This window comes from Leptonychotes weddellii, chromosome 10, assembly GCF_054177405.1.
Source record: "Leptonychotes weddellii isolate Sample4059 chromosome 10, ASM5417740v2, whole genome shotgun sequence".
Taxonomy (NCBI): Eukaryota; Metazoa; Chordata; class Mammalia; order Carnivora; family Phocidae; genus Leptonychotes; species Leptonychotes weddellii.
The window spans coordinates 96,079,720-96,102,987 of record NC_138378.1 but is presented as its reverse complement, the minus strand read 5'-3'; the positions used below and the strand labels follow the sequence as shown (position 1 = coordinate 96,102,987).

At 39.7% G+C, this 23,268-nt stretch overlaps 1 protein-coding gene and 1 pseudogene across 1 annotated transcript in view; both read left to right on the top strand.

The window, feature by feature from the left end:
- Window positions 1-21,983, top strand: part of QPCT (glutaminyl-peptide cyclotransferase) — a 23,273-nt gene extending 1,290 nt beyond the window's left edge. The window contains exons 2-7 of the mRNA XM_006737456.3: window positions 4,634-4,780; window positions 10,757-11,035; window positions 16,234-16,410; window positions 18,668-18,767; window positions 20,127-20,243; window positions 21,671-21,983. Of these exons, the coding sequence (XP_006737519.1) occupies window positions 4,634-4,780; window positions 10,757-11,035; window positions 16,234-16,410; window positions 18,668-18,767; window positions 20,127-20,243; window positions 21,671-21,816 (966 nt within the window). The 3' untranslated portion in view covers window positions 21,817-21,983. The remainder of the gene's footprint in view (window positions 1-4,633; window positions 4,781-10,756; window positions 11,036-16,233; window positions 16,411-18,667; window positions 18,768-20,126; window positions 20,244-21,670) is intronic.
- Window positions 14,956-15,038, top strand: LOC115942409 (U4 spliceosomal RNA; annotated as a pseudogene).
- Window positions 21,984-23,268: the final 1,285 nt, after the last annotated feature.

Genomic DNA, 23,268 nt, shown 5'->3' with positions numbered 1-23,268 from the left:
GCCATAAGCAAATGAAGCGAATGGCAAAATCAGCCATGACAATTCCCAATTTCTGGTCCCCTCCTCCTGTTTTCTATGGGCCTACATAAAGTCCTGCAGGTGGCTGGTACAGTTTCAGCCTGGGAAATGAATTGGTCCATACTAAAATACACGCCTTCCTGCTATATATGGCATTTAATTATTTTAGTCATTGAGGTACACTGGTCTGCCAAAAGGTGAGGTTTAGTAAAGAAAACATTGATTCTGAAATCGTTTTCTTTGCTTTGAACTAAAGGTGTGTCTCTTTCAGTGGCATCTAGAATGTAAAAACTACTTGATGGTTGAGTTCAGAGGACTATGATTTGGTTATTTGAAATCTGCAGACATTTTCCCATTTTAATTTAATTTTAAGCCTGAAGATTTTAATTGTCACTCAGAATTCTGACACATGAATAGGATTAGTAATTTTGAACATAAACTGTTCAGTTAGTGAAGGAGAGTGGGACTGGTGGAAGGGTTGGGGGGCCAGAGGAAGAGCTTATTTCCCTTTTTCTGGGTTATAGTGGACCCTAAATAGAATTCCAAAACAGATAGTTTGTTTCTGGAAACTTCTCTCCTATTTCCCCCCTTTCCTGATCTCCCTCCTGGAGCTTAAAGGTTATTATTCTGGGGGTTGACCATATTCCCAAACTACTTCTCCGGAATCCTGTCCCAACTTTGATCCTCAACCCTGTTTCTTTGGTACAGATCCATTCTTTTGGTACAACCTTGTCAACTGGCTATTAAAAGGAATCTCATTAAATCAGTCCTCTCTTAGGTGTGAAAGACTGATGACTGTTAGGAAATTTGCATATTTTTTTAAAGGAAGCTATTAGTTAAAAAGTATGGCTTCTATTGAAATCTCCCAATTATAAAGTTAGCATGCTTATTTTAGAAAATTAGGAAAATAATAATAATAATCACCCATAATCCCACATTCAGAGATAATTGCTGTTAGCCATTTTGGTATTTTTATTCCTAGTCTCTTTCTCTTTCTCTCTCTCCCTCCTTCCCTCTTTCTTTCTATACATATATATATATCATATTCATATGAACACACATACACATGTGTATATATGATGTGTATTTTTATTTATAGAAATGGATAACAATTATACCAATCTTGTAGGTTTTTATGAGAATAGAGCTATCCATGTAAAGCATTTAGCACCTTGCTGCCCTATAGTAAATGCTCAATAAAGACTCATTGTTTATTTTTAAAATAACACACACAAATACTTCTTTCATACTAGAGATTATGCTGCATATATGGTTTTATATTTTATTAAGTCACTTAAAATTATGAGTATCTCCTTGAGCCAGTAAAATTCACTGAAATCATCACTTGATGATTGCAAAATCATCCATATTCTATAATTTATCCTCTTATTGTTGGATATTTAGGTTGTTTCCAAACTTGCTCTGTCATAAAGTTGGGAACCAATGTATTTTAATTGGTAGAATTTTCCTTTATTATAACAAAGGTGAACATCTCAAGTAATATTGGATGTGGAGGGACAGATTTTTTGAACAGAGGAACCGTATATGGGAGGGTTGGCCTCCCCTGGGGGTCCCTCTCTGAGATCATCTCTGCACGCTGTTACTGCTGTCTTCAGCACTTCCCATTGTTCTGCTTCTGGAGTTACACATATTCTGAAAGTTTTTAGGGTTCCCCTCTTCCATGGTTTTAAAGTCCTTAACCATTCACTGTTTTACCCGCCATGATTCTTAGGGAAACAGCAATGGAGACTCCAAGGCAGGCACGAGGAGGGCAGTGGTAGGCGGGACATTGGTGGGGGGAGAAAGACAAAATGTGCCATTTTTGAGCTTCTACCACCTGGCGAGTAAGTACTATGACGTCCTTACAGATCATTAAGCCTTTCCTAGTCACAGCCAGTAAGTCAGGGACCTGGGATTTGACTCTGAATTGTCAGTTCAAAGCCTACAGGTGCTTTTCTTTTAGGTAGAGGACTCCTTGCATTGAAAGAAGACAGAACTTTATCTTACTCAGTTCTCAACTTTTCCACAACTGCATTTGTCATGTCAGAGGAATCGGACACACTGGAAGGATTTCTGTAAATGCTGGCTGGGTTGAATCTACCGGTACACACAGGAGTGAATCTGAGTGCTGTCTGGGAGACACTCATATGAGATGAGAACTGGAATTGAAATTGCTGGACTTCTATAATGATCTCCCTTTAATTCAATGGCATGGGACCTCAAATCCCCTTGCAAGTGGGGCCAACTCTACAAATTATGTAATTAAACCCCTCTTTGGCCTGGCACCATGTGATTAGTCTAGAGGAGATGTTTCAGGATATCTGGTTCACACTTCTCTAGCTAAAAGATTCTTGTCACCCAAAGCAGACTTACTGTCCTTTCTGCCTGGCTGAAAAGACAAGGCAGGGCTGTAATAGAGACTCGTTCCTCTGAGAATGCCTATACCAAAGAAACTTGTCTATGTGCCTTTTAAGTGAAATAAGCCTAGACTAACTTGGGGTTTGCATTTAACACTGGGCTTAACACTGTTTTTGCCTCATTTACTTTCCTCATGTCCAGCCCACACTTTTCTTTCCAGGTTTCTCCTCTCACTCCTTCCTCTTATCTCCACATAGATTGTTATATTTCCTGGGTTCTGAGAGTGAGGCTCCATGAAAGCTGAATGGGCACCATTTTGGTTGGAAGAGTCCAGTCTTTATAACTGCTTGTACATTTAACTGATTTGATATTTTTAATGCTCATTTTACTTTATTATTATGTAGACACAGGCTTAGTGAAGACAATTTCAGAGAGACCTTTCATCTGTCAATTCCTTATTTGATGACCACACCCAATATTGACTGAGTACTCAGTACGCCCCGGGGTGCCATGTGGCTGCAGGAGGGACTAGGATATAAAGACAGTCCTTGCCCTCGAAATCAGATGTTAAACAAGTCAATATACAGGAAAGTGGTCTCCAAGTCATAACCTGAGTAAGCAGGAGAGTCAGGTGAAGAGGGAGGAAAAAGCCTGCAGCTGGAAGTCACCGCAGGTGCAAATGCTGTGACAGGGCAGAGTCTCCCACTGCTTTGGGACCGGGAAGGAGGCCAGGGCGACTGAAGCATGGTGAGCTGGGGTGAGTGGCCCTGCCTGGGGGCGGCGAGGCAGTAGGAAAGACCAGACAGGTTCCTGTCGGCCTGCTTAAGTAGTAATTAACCATAGATGTCATCCCACTTCTTGCCTCCAGTTCCTTCTTTGTCCTTTTCACATTTCTGTTGTTTTGTCTGTTAGAGTCAGCTTTCTTCCCAAAGTGCTGTTTGAGAGCTAACTTAAGGACTGAGATCCTGAATGTAGCAAGGAATTTAAAGGCTGCTGCGACAAATTTATGCAAGAAATATATTTAAAAATATATTATCAGTAAACAAAGACAAACCTTAAGAGGTTCAGCACAGCATCCATATTTGGGATTACCTCCAGGGTAATGAGGCAGAGAGGCAGGGAAGGCAGGGAGGCAGAGCAGAAGGGCACGGGACTGGGAATCCACGAAATCCAGATATTTTCATTGACTTACCTGGAGCTCTCCTACCACCTTGGGAAAATCATCTGGTCTCTATGAACCTCAGTTTCCACTGACATAAATCCAGGAGGTTGGACTAGATCATCTCTAAGTCGTCTTTTCAGCTCTAAATTCTATACCTCTTTTGTATTTGATAGAAGGTAACAGAATGACAACTTGTTGAATGTTTACTATGACAGCTTACATCTATTAGCTCACTTAATTATAATTACTCTAGGAAGTAGGTGATATTGCCTCCATGATGATGAGAAGCATGTATGTAATTTTAGGTTTTCTAGTAGCTACATTAAAAAAGTAAAAAGCAATAGGTGAAATTAATTTTAATAATATGTTTTATGTAACTCAATATATGAAATTTCAATATGTAATCACCATAAAACTTATCAATGGGATATTTTTTCTTTTTTTTTATTATTCAAAGTCTTTGAAATCTAATGTGAATATTACAATTCAACTAGCTACATTTCAAGAGCTTAGTGGTCATATGTGGCTAGTGGCAACCATACTGGACAGTGAAGACGTAGCTCAAATTCCTTTATTAGTTTTTTGAGGGGAATGAGAAGTTAAGGGACCTACCCAAAGTCATACAACCTATAAACGACAGCCAGACACTCCAAGACAGTGCTTCTTCTAGAATGCCACATTGCCTTTTATAAAGCCATTGTGCTAACAAAGTATAATTGTTCTGTTGGCTGCAGTTTTTGTAAATGTTGGGTTTTCTTAAGAATAGGAGATCAATAATTGATATTTTAAATCTTAGTTTTACAAAGCACTTGTACTAAAATGATTAAAAGTTACACAGGAAGTGCCAAATACTAATTCTCAGGTTCAACGCATTACGTTCATTTTGTTTTTAAAATAAGCTGCCCAAACAGTGTAACTCTCTAGATCTGAGGGGCCAGTTTTAGAGTTGAGTAGTTTAATTTGCTTTATGACCTAAGAGCTATCTTTTCAGTCTGATGTTCAAAGGAAATAGTTCTCTATTGCAAATGTCTCAGGGTTAAATCTTGACCATTTTATGAAATGACAGCCAGTTAAACGATGTTATTCAATCCTCAGTATTATCACCAACCAGCCATTTTGAACTCATCGTCTCTTCGACAAGTTGCAGAAGGCACCAATATTTCTGAAATGTGGGAAAATGACTTACAGCCATTGCTGATAGAGCGTTATCCCGGATCCCCTGGAAGCTATGCTGCTCGCCAGGTAAGGATGCAGCACACGAACGTGAAGGTTGTTGAACACTTTGCTTTCTTTTCTTTTTTTAAAGATTTTATTTATTTATTTGAGAGAGAGAGCACATGAGAGGGAGGAGGGTCAGAGGGAGAAGCAGACTCCCTGCTGAGCAGGGAGCCCGATGTGGGACTCCATCCAGGGACTCCAGGATCACGACCTGAGCCGAAGGCAGTCGCTTAACTGACTGAGCCACCCAGGCGCCCGAACACTTTGCTTTCACATGAGAGATATGACACATGTCCCAAGTTCTGAGTTGTCTGATACTCAGATCTGTCATCTCATCTTATTATTCACCAAAATAAGCAACCCAGACAACCAAACAACTGAGAGTGAATGCCTGTTTTGAGTGCTACATGTTAATCTAAATCAATTTATGTGTGCAATCTCTGTCGGGGTACAGTAGGAGATAACGTACTAAGTATTCAACTCTTGGTCGTTTCTATAACACACCCCTAGGCACCCAACCACGTTTTCTTGGACCCTAACCTCCCCCTAAACAGCCCTAGGAGGTGCTTGCCTGAAAATTCTGTGCCAAGGGTGAGTTACTGTCCTATCAGGGCCTTCATTCCTCGTGGGAAATTGTATTCTCCCTGGAGGGAAAGTTGAGATCAGTGATAAGCTATTTGTACCAGTGTAGTGATTCTGAAACTTCTGGCTCTAACCCTTGTTAAAAAAAAATAGTAAAAAATTTTTTAAAAATTACGTTTTATACACACAAACATAAAAATAGATTTAAATGACACAAAAGTCCCATGAAAAAAAAAATCGGCACTCTTCCTACCTGCGTTACCTGTGATTGACTCTGATATTGTTAATTCTACTTTACTAGCTGTTTGGTTTTATTTTGTTTTTTAATGCTGGTCACGACCCAGTAAACTGATTTCAAGATCCACTGATTTTTACCATTGCAGTTTGAAAGACGCTGCTATAGAGAGTAAATTAAACCATAGCTGGGCTAGACCTTGAATGTCTCTGCCTCCTTAGTGCCAGTCTGAAGTGATCTGATATCCTACCTCTGAATGGTTTTTTCAAAATAGCCCCATTTCAAGGGGCAGCTCGAGAAAGAATGGGGAGTGACTGGCCCCTCAAATCCTCCTCTGAGAGTACTCCACCTGCCTAATTCTCCAGGCAAAAGACCTTGGCACCCCACTTCTGTGCTAGAGCGATACCTGCAAGATCCAGCAACACAGCTGCTGGGCTCATCCTTTTGTGCCCAGTATATGGCTCCTGCCTTTTGTGTCTAGCCTACATAGCCATTGTCATTGTTCCATTAGGCTCCTGCCTTCCAAACGGCACCTGTTTCTCCTAAGGAATTAGATGGTGGAGACCCAAAGAGCACCTTAGTTCTTTCTAACCTTTAGGCAGAGCAAGGAATAATAATGATGATGGCTGACTTTCATGGAGCACTGTTTTTTTTTATCAAGCACTTTATGGAGTTCTTTGCATGGATTTTCTCATTCGGTCCTCACACAACAATGCTGTCATGTGGGTACTATTATTATCATAGTGCTACAGATTGAAAAGGCATGAGATTTAGGTAGATGAGTTAACTTTTTCAGAGTTATACACATAGTAGTGATGAGACCAGAATCTGGATCCAAGTCTGCTTGACTTCACTATCACTAAAGAGCAGGGGCTAGGAGGAACGAGCTCTGGAGTGTGTGTTCACAGTCTCCAGCTTTGGATCTTCTCTTGCCTGAGTTGGAGAGTGAGACACATACCATTCATTTCAGTGATATTCCCTGGGCCTTAGCTCCCGAGCATTTTCTTAACGGAAGCTCAAGACGCTTATGGGGGCTTTCCAAAATCCTCAGTTCCTCATTAGAAAAAAAAAAAATTAGGTCTATAGATTCACTCATTCAATTCAACTTTTTTCATTTCCCCATACCATTTGATCAGAAGACTCTATATACCCAGAAACATTTATGAATACTTCAGACCTGAGGGTCCTTGCCTGTAGGCTTTAGAAATCCATAAACTCAACAAATATTGCTATTTGGATATGTATTTAGCTTTCAACAGAATATATAGCATAAATAATACACATAGACACTGTTGTGATTAAAAAATACATTAAATTGACTGAACCCATGACACTTTCCATGCCGTACGGGGTGGAGGCAAATGAGAAGTTTATTGACAGTATTTTGGAATGTGCTGGGACCTGTTTGCTGGGCTGCTTATGCATTTTCTAGCTCATGTGGCAGTAATCTGAACAGGATGGTTATGATAGAAATGTCACTTGAGAGATTCAATTTTGTAATTTTTTGAGAAGAAAATCACCATGAATTTTTAGAGAGCTGTCCCCTAAGCTGTGAAAGATAAAATGTTTCCGCTTTAGAAGATGAGGTACATGATATTTAGGTTATGATGAGGGAATTATGCTAATGGATTCAATTTGACCAGGATCAGTACCTGTCACTCAGAACTAAGTTCAAACACAAATGGTGGAAAATCTACTTTTTTTCCTGAGACTTTTTTGAGCACCTGATCAGATGTTTTATCATTTATAGAGTTTCAGGTTTATAACTAGAGAAGACTCTCAAATCTAAAGATACGTGGACTTGGTATAAAGTTGATTATTGTGTTGACCTTTGCAGTTATCAATAAAGATATGCTTTGCTATAGATTCTTTTTCAGAGAATAATATGGGAACAATGTCCCGTAGTCTTCATTTTTTTAAGGGGGGGGCAAAGGGAGAGGAAAAAGAGAGAATCCCAAGTAGACTACACACTGAGTGCAGAGCCCAATGCGGGGGCTTGATCTCACAACCCTGAGCCAAAATCAAGAGTCGGATACTTAACCAACTGAGCCACCCAGGCGCCCTCCATAGTCTCCATTTTTATTGCCCCTGATCAATGAGCCTAAAGATACCTATTGGATTTTTAGAATATATATTTTTAGGAGAGATTTTATTTGTAAAATAAATAGTTTGAGTGAAATTTTGGGGTATTTCAGTGACTTCTGAGCTGGGAATAAAAAATGGTTTAAAAATCAGGATGATAAAATCTCACTAAGGAGCAAGCCAGAAACTTTGCCTAAAAGAGGCAAGCTAGAAACCTCAGGGCTAAACCCCCCTATAGATGAACAGTACATCTGAGAAGCTGAAGCTGGGCTTCTTTAGCTGAAAGTATGGATATCCCTGGGTTAAGGATCTTGGGCAGAGAGTGTTCAGCGCGGAGCCGGAGAGACTTATATGTGTACCATCCAAGAAGGAATAGGTACCCTGAAGTCCCTGGTGGCAGAATTCAGCATCCTGACAATGATCTGTTTATAGACTTTGTGCAAATACTGTAGAATCTGCTTCCTCCAAACAAACAAACCTGGTCTACTACTATCATTGTTTCTTGGAACCTGGAAATGAGAATTTAAATGAAATTAAATTAGACCCAGAACCATTCACTAATGTTAACCTAAAATTCCCAGGCCTGCCCCCCATGCTGAAAGTAGAGTGTCCTATTTATGTCTATCTTTCTCTCTTTTCCTCTCTCACTCTCTGTCTCTCTCCTTGTCTCTACCTTTATCTTTGTATCCTTTTTGGCTCTATGCAATGTTTGTCTATCTCTGTCTGCATCTCTCTCTGTCTGTATCTATCCATCTCTATCTCTCTTCATCTTTCTTTTTCTCCTTTCTCCACTCCAAAAAATAAATCAGTAATAATCCAAAATACAATCTGTGTCCTAAACTACATTTTGCACTCCTGGTGGGCCTGAGTTCTTGCTACCTGGCTTCAGGAAGCACTCCCTGCTTAGGGCATTCTAGAGAGCAGAACAGTAATTTTGGGAGCCTACTCTAGAGAATTGCAGTGGGAACTTGCAGATTAAGGCTGAAAGCCAAAAGCACAGCAAGGGATATTGGTGACCTAATTAGAGTATGGAGCCAATTCGATTGTTTATAAAGAAATTCGTTGCTAAGATAATTAAATATTTTTACTGCATAAAAAAGTTTGCTTCAGGGAGAACTCTTCCGGGGGCATTTGCTGATGCTTTTGTGGATTTTAGTGTCAACATAAGGTATCAGAAATTATGTCCACAACCTTTTTAGGAGTTGAGAAATGAGTTTGTGTGTGAGACCTTAGCTGAACAAAGCTAACAGATATATATATATTTTAAATCTCAATTCATTTTTGTAAGCATACAGGCTGCTATTGGTTTTGGAGTAGTTCAGCATCTGGATACCAGATGTTCTGGAGTATAATGCCTTTTTTTTTTTTTTAAGATGACCCTTTTTATGGAAAAAAATTTCTTTTCCTTGAAGTCTAGGAATAACTATTTTCATATTCTGTGGAAAGCTTCTCTGAGGTGCACAGTGATTTCTCTCTATTCGAACTACCAATGTTTAATATCATCTACTTTTATGTATTCCCACTGAGACTAACTTATTAGTTATAATCAGCCCATATTTAGTGATAGCTTACTGTGAGCAAAGCCCAGTATTAAGAATTGTGGATGAAAAAACAAAGTGAATGAGATGTGAACGATGATTTCAAAAAGGTTAGAAACATTTCCTTTTTATTACTTAAAAAAAGAACTTGTAAACTTGAAATCAAAAAGGTAAGGGACTCCGCCAAAGTCCACCACACTAAAGAAAGCAGGGAGTGAGAATCAGGGGACTGTTTGCTTATTTGGCTTTTGCAGCGTTGAGTGGAGAATCACTGTCCTCTCTCTGGTTTGGTTATTTTCCTGGAAGCTTTCCTGCCACAGTTTTTCCAAAGCCTTTGCCTTTGTGTCATGTCACGTTGGTTACGACAGGCCACACAAGAGTTGGCTGTGCTGGAAAATCTTGTTAATTCCTTGGGGGGGGAGCCCCCCAAAAAACAAAAAAAAATGACAAAACCCTTCCATTCTTTTCCAGTTATTATGAGTTATTTATCACCTCAAAGTCCATCCCTACTGGATGTTAATTGTGGAACAAATTGCCAGTTCTGGAGATGGTTAGTTTTTCATTTGATGTTTTAAACCAATCCTTTCAGGCAAACTTACAAAGATGTGTGCAATATTTCAACATAAAATAAAATAAATGAAACCTACTGAGAAAAATGAGGTGAAGGGAAAATGGAGGTGGGAAGGGACAAGGGAACAGCAGTGAGCTCACCATAGCTCCTCACACCACACATTCTAGACTCTTCAGGAAGACACTGCCAGACTCAGAAGCAGTGTTTCTTTTCCATCTGCAACCTATCAGCTACCATTTGCTGTTCTTGCCCTCAAAGAGCTGAGGGTAGGAGTTGAGACCCATAGGATCTTAGTATATCTGACTTCTCAAAATGCCTTCTTAGCCTCCTGAAATATTGCAAGTGGACTTTAATACGTACTGAATTCTACTGACATGTAGAAATGACGCTGCTTTATTGTTAAATGAGAATAGCGAGGGGCAGAATAATGTGTAATGTAGGTTCTATTCCTATAAAAGCATGTACCCCTTCGCCAATTACGTGTTTGTGTGCTAGTATATGTTCATATAAACAATAAGAATAGTGTGGAAAGATATACATCAGACTAATGGGGCGCCTGGGTGGCTCAGTTGGTTAAGTGTCTGCCTTCAGCTCAGGTCATGGTCTCATGGTCTCAGGGTCCTGGGATTGAGCCCCGATGTCAGGCTCCCTGCTCAGTGGGGAGCCTGCTTCTCCCTCTCCCTCTGTCCCTCCTCACTCTCTTTCTCTCTCTCTCAAATAAACAAATAAAGTCTTAAAAAAAGAGAAAGATACACATCAGACTATTAACACTGGTTAATACTAACAATTGATTGGGATTGCTTTGCCGGGTGACGATTAGGGGAAAGGGAGAGGGATAACTTTTCCTTTAATCATCCTTGCTATTAATTCTGTAACCATGTATTGTGCTTTTAACTTGAAAGGCATCACATAAAATTAAAAAATATATATATTTATATAGTTAACCAATGGAAACTGTCCAGATCTGAAATTTTGGTTTTTCTTTTGATCAGCACATCATGCAGAGAATTCAGAGACTTCAAGCTGACTGGGTCTTGGAAGTAGACACCTTCTTGAGCCAGACACCCTATGGGTACCGGTCTTTCTCAAATATCATCAGCACCCTCAATCCCAGTGCTAAGCGACACCTGGTCCTCGCCTGTCACTACGACTCCAAGTATTTTCACCCTTGGGACAACCAGGTGTTTGTGGGAGCCACTGATTCAGCCGTGCCATGCGCAATGATGCTGGAACTTGCACGTGCCTTAGACAAGCAACTCCTTTCCTTGGAGGTATTTGTTTCCTCCTCGTAGATTCTTGGGATAAAACACATTAGAAGAACTCAGAGTGAATTCTAGAATCCTTGGGGGGCAGTAAGAAGGCCATTTAGAAATGTAGACTTTCAGGACATTTTGTACTAATTTGTTGCAAAACGATGTGAGGTTGAATGAATATTAATTGGAAGATTACACTATGACACACGAAAGTGAATTTATTCACTGGCACTTGATTGCTTAACTTGGCATACATATTAAATGAAATGCCACATTTCTTTGCCATAAATGAAGCAGGTGGACGTTTGGTACAGGCGTATATATGAGAAGTATGTTTTTTTCTTCTTGTTTCTGTAGCCGTGAAACATCACAGCCTTCTAATCTGAGAGATGTGGCTCTTGAGTTGGGGGAGGGGGCCGCTGTAAAGTGGTGCTGAGATTGGGTAATTCAGACATATCAAGATGAAAAGCATGGAGCAGAAATGCATTATTGTTATTATCTGTGAATCTCAGCTCAATTTTATGTAACATAGTAGAGCTTTTGTTATGTTCTCAGTTCAAAATACTTCTGGGACTCTCAGATGTTATTTCAGTCCCTATTCTTAAGGGTATATTGGAAAAAAGTGCTAAGCTAGATGAAGACATTTTGTTCAGATATCACCCATAACCAAGTAAACACAACAAAGCAAAAACAAAAATCTTGGTTCGCAGGCAACAAATACCTCTTTTTCCCCCTCAGAGCTTTATGAAGGGGCCAGCCTTTGCTACAATGGGGGTAAAGAAGTAAAAGGTTTATCTTGTAATGGAAGTAATAGAGATATTGGATCTATTTTTGCTGGATATGCTGAACTTGAAGAAAGCAAGAATTGTTTGTAACCTCTCCGCATCCTTTTCACCATTTTTTGTTTTGTTTTGTTTCTTGAACCTTCTATAATGTCTTTGTCTCATTCTCTGCTCTGCTTTCAACTAGTACCTTTCCCCAGCAATTGGGTGAGAGAGTTCAGAAGCTGATATAAAAGTTTAATTTTTCATGTTTGCATTCTAGGGCAAGGACTTTAAGTGAAAGGCATAGTCTGTATAGTGGGTGTGTTTTCTCTGGGTGAGCTCCTTTGCCTTTTTCTATGTAGTTCATACCTGCTTTTCGTGACTAGAAACAGAAAGGGCTGAGTGAGTTGTTGGTTGGACATCCCCATTTTAAAAAATACACATGCATTCTCTTAATTATCCTTTCTCATAGAAGTAGCAGTGATGTGGACAATTAAAAAAAAAGGACTAGTTTTCATTGAAATGTGAAGAGTACCAGATTCATTTTTCCAGTCGTATTTTAACTAAACTTGTATTAAGGAGTTGTTTTAGTTCTTTAGCTGTCATGGATTGGGTAGGTGGTAGTGGAATGTGACGTGGGAGAGGACAGGAGAATAGAATGGATTATGGCTCCAACTCTGTGCAACCCTCCAGTGGTAAGATTACAGTTAGACATTCCCATCTTTTGCCTTCCCAGTGTAGCAGGTTCTAGGTTCTCATTCCTTGACTCTGGACTTGGTTGTTTGATTGTCTTGGCCAATGGGATGCTAGTAGATGTGACAAAAACAAGAGACTGGAGATGAGCTTGTGTAATGGGGCTTGATCTCTCGTGTCTTTGCCATAAGGGCATGCCCTGGTTGGCCTCCTGATCCCCTGGGGAGGATAAGACATGTGGAGCAGAGCCAACCTTAATGATGGCATGGTGAGGCAGAGCTCCTCCAGCCAAACCCAGTCTAGATCAGTTGTCCCCCAGCTGATCTACAGACCCAGGAGGACACATGAGTGTTGCTTTAAGCCCCTGAGTTTGGGGTGGGTTTTTATACCTTATTATTGCGGCATTAGCCTTGGATGGGGAAAGACCACAGATAATTCACCTACTTGTTGACCCTGGCAACTAGACATTTATCACAGTACCATGAAGGACTGAAGGACCTTCACAAATCAGGCTACACAGATTTTCCCAGCTCCAAGACTGTGTTACCAGAAATCGAGGGCCACAGTTATTTTCCTGCTAATCCTGAACAAAACAAAAAGAGCAGGGTGCCTCATGGGACTCAGGATCATTGTCTACACAGTCTACTCTTGTCTTAATGATTGGAACAGAAAGTAAACCATTGTACTGACCACTGGAGTCACTCAGCTGTTGAAATTTCAGTGAGGCACCTGAACATTTATTTAAGCCTACGAAGTGTGAAAGCTACCTGCTTTTGCTTCTGCCCTGGGCATAGCGGAATGTCTCTGGTCCCAGGCAATTTATTCTGCTCTGGTATTTCATTATTATGCTCTTTGGTTTGGAGCTAGAACTTTGGAACCAGTCAAGGCCCTTTAAACAACTGGAAACTTAGCATGTCTCCATTGAAGTATGCACCTTACACCTTTTGCCGATGAGAAAATCTGTTTAATTACTTAGTAGTTATTAAAACCTGAATACATATGTATTGTACAGACAAATACATCCTGTGCTTAATGCTGTCAGGAGTTATGGAGAGACTCAGAGTGTAGTAAATTATCCTTTTCTTGTCGTCTAATTAAGGAGCAATATTAAAACAATTGCAATGATTAACATACAAAGATAACTTAGTTTTCGGATGATAAAGACATTTTTTTCCATCTTAGGAAATCACCCTAAAACAATCAGGAAAATTCCATCTTTGAAGAAACTAGGGAACATGTGTTAATGGGAACCACAATATGAAGACAGAAGGTAAATGGAGAAATGGCAAATGACATATTTGAGTAGAGAGAAGTCATTCCCCAGAGTGAGGAGGAAATGGAGAAGTCAGTGGTCCCCTGACAAAATCCTGGAGTGGCTCAGGAATTAGTGGAGAAAGTGAGGGAAGTAGAAGTAAGTCTGGGGCAGGGGGCAGCATTTATAAGTCCGCACAAAGAGCACTGGGATATGTAGAAAAATACCAGCTGGGCACCCGATTGCCCTGCAATGAAGCCAACCAATCTGTGTCTCTAATCAGTGTTTTAGTACATTATTCTTTATTTTTTTAAAGATTTATTTATTTATTTTTAGAGAGTGGTGGGGAGAGGGGCAGAGGGAGAAAATCTCAAGCAGACTCCCCGCTGAGCACAGAGCCCAACATGGGGCTCAATCCCATGACCTTGAGATCATGACCTGAGCTGAAATCAAGAGTTGGATGCTCAACCAACTGAACCACCCAGGCGCCCCCAGTACGTTACTCTTTAATATGAATGAACACAGAGGACGACCAGACATTTGAGGAGAGTCTCCAGCATGAAAGAAAGGGAGTAAAACAGTATGAATTGAAAAATGAATTCAAAGGAAATAAAGCACAAGGAGCAGGAGATAACTTAAGGGACACTGTTTTAAATATCCTTAGAAATTAAAAAAAATAAAAAAATAAATATCCTTAGATAAGACGAGACATGATATCCATAACAGATTAGGGAGATCTCAGATTCCGTTCAGTCTGATGGGAGCATATCCCCAGTACTGTGCTGAGGTGGAGAGAGTGAATGGTTGTATATTTTTCTCCAGGCAGGTCTGCTGCATGCAGGCATAAAGTAGGCAGAAAGTTGGTCTAAAGGTTATATTTTTGCCATGTGAGCTTGACCAAGGCAGAGAGAGGCCAGGGAGTTGAGGATGTATGCAAAGGAGTGGTTAGAATGATTGTGGAATTTAAGCTGAATATGGAGTGAAGGACTTCATGGGGTTGAAGGACTGTGAACAGGTGAAGGATTCAATAGATCAGGGATTCCAGTGGGGCTGGAGGACTGTGGAGGGTAGGGTACCAGAAGGACTCATGTGAAAGGAGAGGCGACAGTGAAAAGTATAAAATCAAATGGGAATCCTAGTAGCCCTTCGAAGTTCTGCTCAAATATTGACTCATAATGTCTTCCTTAACACCCCAAGGATTTGACCTCTCATTCTTTTTTTTTAAATTTAGCTTTACACAGTGGCAGTATCGTAGCCAATGAGGTTTATCTGAGGTGCAATTATTGCTAATTGAAAATTTTTTTTTAAATTTTATTTTATTATTTTAGTCATCATACATTACATCATTAGTTTTTGATGTAGTGTTCCATGATTCATTGTTTGCATATAACACCCCGTGCTCCATGCAATACATGCCCTCCTTAATATCCATCACCAGGCTAACCCATCCCCCCTCCCCCCTCCCCTGTAGAACCCTCAGTTTGTTTCTCAGGGTCCATAGTCTCTCATGGTTCGTCTCCCCCTCCAATTTCCCCCCCTTCATTTTTCCCTTCCTACTATCTTCTTCTTTTTTTTTAACATATAATGTATTATTTGTTTCAGATTGACCTCTAATTCTATCCAATTCCCAGAAAAGTTTTATGTTGCATCTGTGACCCTTGGCACACTTTGTCCTGTTCACATATTTGTTTTATCTTTCCTGACCCAACTGACGTGTAGACTCCTTCAAAGGAGAGGCTGTAATTATTATTCTTTGAGTCCCTGTTGCATTCCTAAGGCAGATCCTTGAACCTAGATTCAGTGAAAAAATTACAGACTCAAATAAAGTGGGAAGCAAGGAAGATTTGCAGTTGTTTCAGGTTGTGTTCCCTGGGACGCACACTGACGTGGAGTTTAGCATTTAGGTCCTTTCTGAGGGAGTAGCCCTGGTTTAACAGCTGCAGCAAGGAGGGGAGAGAAATGGGATTAGGCAGAGGGAGAAGTCAATCCTCCATGCAGGTTCAACAATAGGCTCAGCCAACCCTGGGGAGCTCTGGAGGTGGAATAGTCCTATAGAACCTGTAGGACCTGCTTAGATCAGTCATTGGATATAGGACACCCCCAGGGCTGAGGCAGTCCCTAAAAGGACTAACAGCTGAAGACCTGAAGACAGCTCTTCTCGTGGCAGGGGCAACACACCCTTCTGGAAGGAAACTGGGTGTGTATCACCTTGTCCACAATGACAGTTTCACAGTTTCAAATTTCTGTAAGGAATTAGAAAACATATAAAACTTCTGTATTCAGAGAGAGTGGGGAAAAGTGAAATTTACATGGGTGAAGACTGTGGGAAATGGGATGATTTTTGGAGGTGAAGTGGTACAAAATCCATTTTGGCAATTTTCACCTGCTTTGGTATCTTCCTTTTCTTCGTGGCCTATTTGTCTTTTTGCCGGGTTAATAGGAAACCATGCTGTTTTTTTAAATCCTCACAGTGTTTTTGCTATCTTTTTACGATTCTTTTTTACCAGAATATTCCAGACTCCAAGCCAGATCTCTCACTGCAGCTAATTTTCTTTGATGGGGAAGAGGCTTTACTTCATTGGTCTCTTCGTGATTCTCTGTATGGGTCTCGGCACTTAGCTCCCAAGATGGCATCGACTCCGCACCCACCTGGAGCGAAAGACACCAACCAACTGCACGGCATGGTGAGTCTGGGGAATTCTCATGATGCTGCAGCTGCAGGCTCTGCCTCAAAGGAAACCAAAGCTAGCGCCAATTAAAGACCTAAAAATGCCACAGCATTCTTGGAGCAGAGTGTTTATTATAGAACATTCCTTGGCAAGCATTGGGCTTTTGAGGAATCCCAGAACTAAAAGGAATGAATGTGGGTTAGAAGTTATGTTTGACTGAGCATAATTAAAATGATGTAAAAAAATCAGATTAAGAAAACATCAGATTCAGTTCGGTCCAATGGGAGCACATTCCCTAGTTCTGTATAGAGATGGTGAGAGCAAATCCCTTCTTCGAGGCCTCTATAAAGCCTGAGGAGGCTGGGGTCTTGGGAACTGGAGTGTGAGTGAGACATGGTATAGGGCATGGGAGTGAAGAACTTCCTTGGTGTCCTCCAAGTGTTATAATGACTCCGAGTGTGTATGTGACATTGTGTCGGATGTGTTTTGGTCTAATATTGTTGCCATAGGGATGGAAACCTTTTTGATGCTGCCTTAAAATCCTGCTCTTATTATCAAGTACTGGGTGCAACACATGGTTCCATGTTAATTCGCATTTCTGGGCCCACACTCCATCCCTAGTCCCTCACCTCACCTTTGAATTCTCTCCCTACTCTGTTTCTTTTCCCATATTTGACCTTCACGCAGTCTTACATCCTCACTAACCCTAGCTTGGAACCTCATGCTACCCTTGAGACTTCATTCATCCCTGTGCCTTCATCCATCCCTACCGTCACCCTACCTGTGAACTGAAAGCCTATTCCTAACCCCCTCCACGCATCCCTTTCCTTTGCCAGATCACTGACCTTTACTCTGTGAGTCCAGATGGCCACACTGTCCTCTGTGGCCCTAACACATCATGCCGGCATTCTCTCCACCTTGTTGTCTTTTGGCAGCTCATAATGGGGCCAAGGAGTATGGTTGGCTCCTCATTCAGTCCTTTGGCCCAAGTGGCTAAAAAGCATTCAGAGGAGGAGGAGAGACCAGGTTGATCAGGAGGAGGAACAAAGTTATTTATCCGTCCAAATATATGAATCCATAGTTATGGTTAAGGCCTTTTTTATTCCCAGAAAAAAACTCTTAGTAGCTTATCCAACCTTGTAAATATAGTCTTATTTCAAACAAACTTATTTTCCCTCGATGAATACATTTAATCATCATTCATGAGCTAATAGGTATTATGTCTTTAGAACCATAGACTCTGCAGATATTTATCTACTGTGTGTCAGGATCTGTGCTACATATCTACCCACATGTAATCTCATTTATATAAATCAGGAGTTCTTAATGTGGGGGTTAGTCTTCAGGGAGTCCTCAAACCTGCTGATGTTTTATGGCTCAAACCAGAAACATTGGAGTAATTATGGAGACTTATCATCAGAAGGGGCCTTTAAAAACCAGCAAGTTTGAGCCTCTGTTTGATGGAAAAGGAAATGGAGATCCAGAGACAGTAGGTCACAGAGCCCATAGTCAAGAAATGTTTCCTTTATGCTGCTTTGAGGAATAAATAATTACTACCCAAGTGCTTTCCTGTAGGGACCTGTAACATTTATAGACTATGGAGAAAAGGACTAATTAGAATGGAATAGAGAGGCTTGGAATCCCATCTGAAAATAAAAAGTAAATGTATTCTTTTTTGATCTATAAAATATTATCTAAATGTCCTCTTTCCAATTTATCCTTAGTGATATCCTTTTGGGGTTACACACACAAAAAAATCTACACTTTGCCATTTGTCCACATTGCATAAGCAAGATTTTTTAAAGTTCTTCAAAATATCTCCCTCTTCTACTCCGCCTACTTGTGTTCCCTCTCTCACTGTGTCTCTCTCTGTCAAATAAATAAATAAAATCTTTAAAAAAAAAGGGGGGCACCTGGATGGTTCAGTCATTAGGTGACCTAATGACTCAGGTCATGATCCCAGGGTCCTGGGATCGAGCCCCGCATCAGGCTCCCTGCTCAGTGGGAAGCCTGCTTCTCCCTCTCCCACTCCCCCTTCTTGTGTTCCCTCTCTCACTGTGTCTTTCTCTGTCAAATAAATAAATAAAATAAAAAAAAAAAAAGTTCTTCAAAATAATCAGCTTACAATGTTATTAAACCTTTTGTTCATTTATAGAGCTCCCTGGATTATTCTTAATTGTTAAAATGTGGTTAGTTTTGACTGTTTTTTTCCATTGATGAATATGAAATGTATTTTGGTGATAGGGATTAAACAATTTTTTTTCTCTCTTAGGATTTATTGGTCTTATTGGATTTAATTGGAGCTCCCAACCCAACATTTCTCAATTTTTTTCCCAAATCTGCCAGATGGTTTGATAGACTTGAAGCAATTGGTAAGCACCACTGTCACTACAGAGTCAACTTAGTTCCTTCCTATGGACAAACACTACATTTTAAAATTTAAAATTTATAACAAAAAAAAAAAAAAAGAAAATTCAAAATCTATGACTTAAATATATGATTTGAAAATATACTTTGCTGGCTTTTTTTCTTGCTTTACTGATTAGTTTATTGTTCCTATTTATCTTTTTCAGTAGGCCCACTTTATTTCCCTGCATGAGACTGCATTTGGAACTGGAAACATACAAGGCTTCATTTAATATTTGCATATCCCTAGCAATGGTTTGAAAATATTTTCTCAGAGTCCTGTGTGCAGTGTATGGAATGCATGTCTAGGGAAAACTCCACTCAGAAAAGCATGCTGGCTATTGATGACTGTTATGATCCTTATGATACCAAAAGGCATTCTTTAATTTTTCATTCTTTTTTTTATCCCTGTCTTTGTCATCTTCTATTTCCTACCTTTTTCAGACATGATTTTCCTTTAAATCTATAACCATCTCAATTTTCTAAGGAAGTAAGAGATCGGAATGTAAGAGAAAGCCAGGATCCTTCAAAAGTCATTTAAGGGACAGTGTCGTGTTAGTTAAATGACAGTAGACTAGTCTGGACCAGGTCAAGCCAGGCCAGGCAAAGAAACAAAATATCTATGGCTCAAGAGAGAGAGATGTGGTGTTTGAAGAAGGAAAGGGGAAACAGCTTCTTTCCTTCATACTTGCACTACTCCTTCCTACCTCGTAACACACACACACACACACACACACACACACAGAGCCCATTGGCATCAGGGGGAGATGAAAATGAGATAGATCTTTAATGATAAATGATGAAATCCAGGCCAGAAGATCTGCTTTTGAGGCAAGAAACTTCAGGTTAGGAATTCCTTAGTAGTTACATATACTTCCTGGAGTGGGATAGAATTGCATTTTTTCTAAGCAGCGGGGAAGAACACTACCCTCTCAATTCATACTTTTGCCATGAGTTCAGAATTTGCCAATATCCAAATCTAGAATATTATAAGAGAAACTTTTACCTGAGTCTCAGGCAAACCTGTGTCCCTCCCCCCCCTTCTCCTGTGGTTTTCTCATTCTCCATCTCTCCATTGTCCTACTCACTGTCTACCTCTAAGGAGGTCCTTATGTGTAAAGCTAGAGCCCATGTGTGGTTTTTCTCTCCATGTATGTACCCAAGTTCAGCCCAGATGCTTATTGTCAGGGGTGTAGTTGGGCTCATGGCTGCATATTGTTTAAAAAGTGATGGCCACATGTGCTGAGAGTTCAAATTCCTTCTGCATTCTGAGCATTGTTCAGATAAGAATTGATAATCATCTACTGTCTAATTGTCATCTGCAGAACACGAACTCCACAGATTAGGTTTGCTCAAGGATCACTCTTCGGAGAGGTGGTATTTCCAGAATTATGGTTATGGAGGTGTGATTCAGGATGACCATATTCCATTTTTAAGAAGAGGTAATGTGTGTGTATGTGCGGGCACATAGGCATTTTTTACTTACTGTATTTTGTGTATTTGCAACAATCTAGAAGAGTGAGGAGCCATTACATTTAATTACTCGATAGATTAAATCATCCACTAATCATCTCATGACTTCTATTTTTTCATGAAAGTCATTCCAAATCCTTAAGCCCCCACCCCCATTCCAGAATATTCATAAAATCTCATATTCTACTGACCTTGCCTTCTTATTCATAGAGTAAGATTATAGTCTTACGTTTTGTGTAACTCTGGTGTTTTTTGATTAATAGGGAAGCAATACCCTTGATGTCAATGGTGGAAGTCTAAATCAACTCAAGGGCTCTTGTAGTAGCCTCCCAATTGGTCTCTAGCTTTTGCTGTTGCTTCCCTATTCTTTACATAGAAGCTAGAGTTATCTTTTAAAAATGTAAATCAAATTATGTTTCTTCCGGAGGCCTGGGTGGCTCAGTCTATTAAGCATCTGCCTTTGGCTCAGGTCATGATCCCAGGGTCCTGGGATTGAGTCCCGCATCGGACTCCCTGCTCAGTGGGAAGCCTGCTTTTTCCTCTGCCTGCCTCTCCCCCTGCTGTGCTTTCTCTCTCTCTTTCCCTTCCTCCCTCTCTGACAAATAAAGAAATAAAATCTTTTAAAAAATTATGTTTCTTCCCTGTTTTAAAGCTCTGGTGGCTTGCCATCATGTTGAATAAGACCCAAAGTCTTTACCATGACCTACAAATGCCTCCTTTTTCTGACTCTGTTCCTCGCCAACATCTCCTCCTGCCTTTCTCTCTAATTACTGCTCTGATCCAGCTACATTGTCCTCCTGCTGTTCCTCAAGCAGGCCAAGCATACTCCTACCCCAGGACCTTTGCACTTACTAATCCTGCTGACTGGAATGCTCATCCCCAGATCTTTGCCCAGCCTGCTTTCTCCTTTGTTGCATGTCTTTAACTAAATGTGAGATTCTCAAAGAGGACTTCCCTGACTTTAAATACATCTTTCTTGGTCCAGCTGTCTGCCCCTCATTCTCTATTCCCCTGCCTTGTTTTATTATTCTTTAGAATGCTTATCATTCTCTAGAATTACTTTTATATTTGTTTACTTGTTTCTTTCTTTACTGGAATGTAAGCTCTGTATGAGTAGGGCTTTGCCTTTTCACTGGTGAAATCTCAACATCTTGAATAGTAACCGTTACGTAATAGGCACTTTAAAATTATTTACTGAATTAATAGACATTTGTTTAATGAATGAGTGGCTTTGGAGTAAAGGGTAAGATACAAGGAAGTACATAGAAAATGCTGAATTATCAGTTGTCTTTATATGATACCAAGCTCCCACTCAGACTTGTGCTTGAAGAACGATACTTTCTACTTTACTCTGTGGAAACACGCATTTAATTACCAGTTGGTTCTTTCTTATTAGGTGTTCCAGTTTTGCATCTGATCCCATTTCCTTTCCCTGAAGTCTGGCACACCATGGATGACAACGAAGAAAATTTGGATGAAACAGCCATTAACAATCTAAACAAAATCCTACAAGTCTTTGTGTTAGAGTACCTTCATTTGTAATATTCTGTCTTAGTTTATGGTAATTGTATCTAGTTTCACATTCAGACGTCAAGGCACAACTTAAAATAATCTCACTCCAGACAAATGTCATGTGGAACTTCCATCCTATAGATTCATTCTGTAGGTGTCTTTGAATATGTGATCAATAAATCCCTAGATTTACATCATGTCCTAAATTGCTCATTAATTTTCATCTGGAGATGAAGAAAGAAAAATGTTTAGGAAAGCAGAAAATAAATATCTTTAGATAAGAAACTATGAAACTAAATCAGATTCATAGATACAGTATCATGGTCTTCCAAATATTACTTAGATATGATAGTGATGTGCAATATGTAGCCTTGGTTTTATGGGTTTTTTTGTTTTTTTTTTTTTTTACTTGAGAATCTCTCACTTATAATACAAAACAGAGATGTAGTTTGAGGACCTTCAAATTTCTTTGAGAAATCTTTGTAGGGTTTATTTCATAAAAATTAAATCAGAATTAAATGCCATGCCAACTTTTTTTACACATAAATGAAAAATTGTATAATTTATAGTTCATTTGTAAAGATTTTATTTTTGGGGTGCCTGGGTGACTCAGTCGGTTGGCTCAGGTCATGATCTCAGGGTCCTGGGATGGAGCCCTGTGTCGAGCTCCTTGATCAGCAGGGAGTCTGATTTTCTCTCTCACTCTTGCTCTCGCTCTCACTCTCTCTCAGTAAATAAATAAAATCTTTAAAAAAAAAGAATAAAAGATTTTATTTTTAAGTAATCTCTACACCCAACATGGGGCTCAAACTTACAACCCCAAGATCAAGAGTTGCATGCTCTACTGACTGAGCCAGCCAGGTACCCTTTTAGTTCGATTTTGATAGAGTTTTATAAATTTAACATCTTTATTGTAAAAATAATATAGTCAGTAAGAAAAAACTGAAAATGGAGAAAATTATAAACTCATTATACTAACAGGATTGCCATTCACTCTTTAGCTTTTCCTCACATATTTTCAATGCAGGTTAAAAAAAACCCAGCATTATAATCAAACTGTATTTATAATATTCCAGCCTTTTTTTCCTGTTAAATTATATAATTACCAGACATTTATCTGCCATTCTGATCTTGGGTTGAAATGAATATGAGTGTGGCCTCCAGGGTTAATATTAAGGCAACCGTAGTAGTACAGTAATTTATGACAATTTTTGTGTAGTTAAGTTATATGATATTCACATTTGATTAATTATAGTATATTTCTTTCCAGAGATTCATGGAAGCAAAATTGTTTGGCTGGAAACATAGGAATTCATAGATTTTTTTCTTTAGCTATAGGAAACAATTATCTAGAAAACAAACTTGATCAGTTGAACATTTAGGAAATTGATCCTGCCATGTAGATGCAGTTAGTTGGGGATGCCATTCCTCATGGGCTCGCTCTTCTGAGCAGACATTTACTGCATACTCACTGAACGAACG